The 3,933-nt window shown below is 37.2% G+C and overlaps 1 protein-coding gene across 1 annotated transcript; it reads right to left on the bottom strand.

Annotated features, from left to right (window-relative positions):
* Positions 1-202: 202 nt before the first annotated feature.
* Positions 203-1,660, bottom strand: LOC130936575 (zinc finger A20 and AN1 domain-containing stress-associated protein 4-like). The gene is made up of 2 exons (XM_057866666.1): positions 1,429-1,660; positions 203-1,206 (listed from the first exon to the last, which is right to left on the bottom strand). The coding sequence occupies exon 2, from the start codon at positions 1,094-1,096 to the stop codon at positions 599-601; it is 498 nt and encodes a 165-aa protein (XP_057722649.1). The 5' UTR covers positions 1,097-1,206; positions 1,429-1,660; the 3' UTR covers positions 203-598.
* Positions 1,661-3,933: the final 2,273 nt, after the last annotated feature.

Here is a 3,933-nt window from a genome sequence, read left to right as displayed (position 1 = left end):
ATAACAAGATAAAAAGAAACATTATCTAAGTAGCTTAATATAGAAAACGACGAGGCAACAGGATCAATTCTTGATGAAGCTTTCTCATCGACGCAACAATTCGCAATTGAATATCACACTTAACACGATCGAATAATTTGCTAACGGAGAGATTTCAACGAAAAATGAGATGGACGCAAGTAAGCAACATTCGGCAGAGGAGTAGATGATTTGGGTTTGGCACTCGTAATAATGGAAACATCAAAGACGCTCTAAAATTGCACAATACATGTATTAAACTCCAGCGCTTCACATTTCAATCCACCCTTCACTCTAACGCGGGTGGACCTACAAATTTTCACGTTCTTCACTTCCATCCGGAAAACAGCAGAAAATCGATTTCTATTTTTTTTTTTTTACAAAGCAAAGCCACTCCCTAGTCCCTACATACGACTTATTCAAATTCAACCTTTCTTCATTAATAATAGATAACGTTTTTTTCTTTTTTAATCAATCATGAAGCGGTGGCCGCCAGATTCGCAACCATTATGATCACGACGGGTCTTGATCATCATCATCCGAATCACTCATGTTCATCGTCCAAAACCAACGGTTCAGATCAAATCTTGTCGAGCTTCTGGGCTTTGATCACGGGATTCGCCCTCGCTATTTCGTCCCTCCCTACCGTCTTGAAATCGAACCCGCACCCATGCTTCTCCGGGTACCTGTGGGCCCCGCAAAACGTGATCCCGCACCTACATGTAAAACCGGTCAACCCGATCCGTTTCCTGCATGCTGCGCATCGGTTCGTGTGAACCGTCGATCCAACCGCTGGAGCCGTCGATACGGACGATTCTAAGGCGATGAGCGGTGATGGTTGAGGGAGGGAATCTACGGCTGGAGGCGGCGGAGATGGATGAGCTGCGGCTGAGGTGGAGGAGGAGGAGAGAGCGGTTTCGATGGTGGATTTGGTCTTGGCTTGTTCTTGCTCCTTCAAGAGAACATCTCTATAGCACTTGGAGCAGAGGTCCATGGTGGTTGTGCTCCCGAAGAAGCCGCAATTATTGGCACAGAGTTTGTGGCCTTCCGGAGCTTGGCATCGGTGCTCTTCCGCCATCTTTTTCTCGATCTGTGTGCGCTTTCTTTCTCTTCTCTTTTCGTTTCTTTCCGATTCGATCAAGCCTCTTTAAGTTAACCTGCCGGAATTTTTTTGTTGTGACAATAATACTGAAAAAAAAAGGGTTCAAGAACGATGAATATTCGGAGCGTTTGGATTCCGAGAAAATTCAAAGGAACAATTAATTAACAAGCTGAATCTAGGTATTTTTATATACAACAAATAGCAAAATTTACAGATTGAAAGACAGAAGAAAAACAAACAAACAAACAAACAGAGTTGTAGTTGAGAAAAAAATAAGAAAAACAAAGTGGCTTAACTGCATTTCGTACCTGATTAACAAGAGAGAGTGGCGGTGGAAATTGAGAATTGAGAAATGGGAATTGAGAAAGGAGATAAGAATGAGGGACGGGAGGAAAGAATATTAACGGGAAATATTAACGGAGTTGGAAATTGTATATGAGAGAGATATAGAGGAAGAAACGGCGAAACTGGACAAATCAATATTAATCATTTTCTACTAAGTCGTCATCATATAGGGAATTTTGTTATTGGAATAGAATAATAATTAAACAGTAATGTTAAGATGAAGATATTTAAGAATAAGAATTGTTATTTATTTATTTATAGATTATTAAATTGAATACATAATAATACATTCTCTAAATTTAATAATACGATAAGAGAAAAAATGGACAGGCTGGCTGGCCTGCCTGTGACGGCAATGGTGGTTTAGAATGCTGCGGTTGTCAATGTTCAACTCATTAAATAATTCACTCTAATTTCTTATCCAATCGAATGCGCACTATATGGAAGTTTTACGAAGATAAAGGATTGTTTTTTCCTTTTGCTTTGATTGTTGAAAAATAAATAAATCCAAAATATAAGAAAATTGTTTACAGACAGAACGAAAGAAAGTGGAGGGTGTTTGGTGGTAAGGCGTGGCACCAAGTTGGGTTTGGGTTGCATGAGACTGGTGGGGTCAATCCTATCCTGTGTGCCCTGTGGTGTGGTGTGGTGTGGTGTGCTGATTTGTATTAGAAATGGAAATTGAGATGAGGAATGATAATTGTTGCTTAAAGAAATTAAAGGGTAGGTGACGGAGAAAGTGATGGAATTATTCATTCATGAACTGTAATTAGCGGTGATGTTTTAAATGTGGAGGAAAAGATAAATTGATTCCTAATCTTTTATCACGAGAATATTTAAATTTTTAAAAATTAAAAATATATTTAAATTTTTAATTTTTTTAAAATTAAAACACCTGAATTTTTTTGTTCATTTGAACTTATAAAACATAACGAAATTGTTAACGTGGATATTGTTTGCAGATATAGCCATTATGGTATTGTTTTATCAAATTTTAACAAATCGAAGGTGGTTTAATTTTAATGATTTGGAAACAAAATTTATTTCTCTTTTACAGGTATCAGTTTTTTTATAAGTGCATCAAAGGTCTTTGAATTAAACAAGAAAAAAGGTTTAAAGATGTAAAATAAAACTTTTGAAAGATAAACTGAATGAAATCGAAAAGGTTTGCAATGAATTTAAATAAAGCAATAAAAATGCATTCGATTGAATCAAAGGACTTTTGACATGAAGATTAAAAGTACTGAAATGTAATGTAAATCCAACAATGAAAATTTAAAGATGCTTTGAATTTAAATTGAACAAGAAAAGTAAAGTTTTGAGAAATCGTAAATTGAAAAGATAAAGACATGGAAGGAACCTTACAGAAATCGAACTCGAACGCAGACTCAGAAATTCGCTGGGATATAAGTGTACTTGAGTGTATTTCTGAAGAAAAGTTCCAACCCTTGTGCCTTAATACTTTCTAACATTTATAGCCTTTTTCATAACCGATCATTAATGAAATGGCACCTCCTTGTGCGCAAAAGTTTGGGTAACCGTTCCCGCTACTTTGCCCAACATCTCATCCTTCGAATATAATTATTTTTTACTAACAAAATGTCCCCTAGGATTAACGTGTTTGTTTTCAAAGTCACTCCTCTAAAGACAAAACACTTAATCCTAATTCAGTCTTTAACCATGGTTTAATGGGAATTACCTTAATTGGCCATAATTGCCATTTACTTTTTTCATCAATTTTGACCTGTTTAACACATCTCGAACGATTCACAATCTCTCTCCACCACTTCGCCTTCTTCGCAAAGTTACCTCTTTTCTCTTTGAATCTTTTCTGTAACAATGGTTTGGAAGTAAACTTTATTTAAATTAAACTTCACACCATTGTTTTTCCTTTTCTTGAATCCTTGCTCCCTGAAACCTTGCATTCTGTTTCATTCCACAACTGCCATTTTTCATTTCTCATGTTCCTTTTTGTTCATCAATGGCCACCTCATCTTCTCAAGCTGCTGCTCAAGATAAAGGCAAGAGTCCAGTGACACAACAACCAGCTCCTCCGTCTTTGCACATATTGAATCAAATCAATGATGAGATCATTGGGAACCCTCAACTTCAAATCGATGACCCCAGAATCCTTATCCCTTTCACCGTAGGTGACAAAACTCATTGTTTCCCCGTCTGTCCTATTGACAATTTAGAAAGAGCAAACAGACGGCTTCATTTCTTCCCTAGTGTCCAAGGGAAAGATTTACGGATTAGTCAGGACCTTGACATATCTTTCTTCACCAACCCTCAAAAAGCCTTTAGAAACAACCCTAAGGTTACCCCGCGAGGAACTGATTTTATGGCTTGGCACAGACGTCTCACACCGTGAAAAAATGCTGTCTGGGGTATGATGGAGCACAGAAAGTGGTGAATTAAAAATTATTAAATTAATTACGTTGCCAGTATAGTTCTTAACTCACCGAAAA

This window comes from Arachis stenosperma, chromosome 6 (genome assembly GCF_014773155.1).
Source record: "Arachis stenosperma cultivar V10309 chromosome 6, arast.V10309.gnm1.PFL2, whole genome shotgun sequence".
In the NCBI taxonomy this organism is placed as follows: Eukaryota; Viridiplantae; Streptophyta; class Magnoliopsida; order Fabales; family Fabaceae; genus Arachis; species Arachis stenosperma.
Note: the sequence above shows the minus strand (reverse complement) of the source record. Positions and strands in the feature narration are given on the sequence as shown.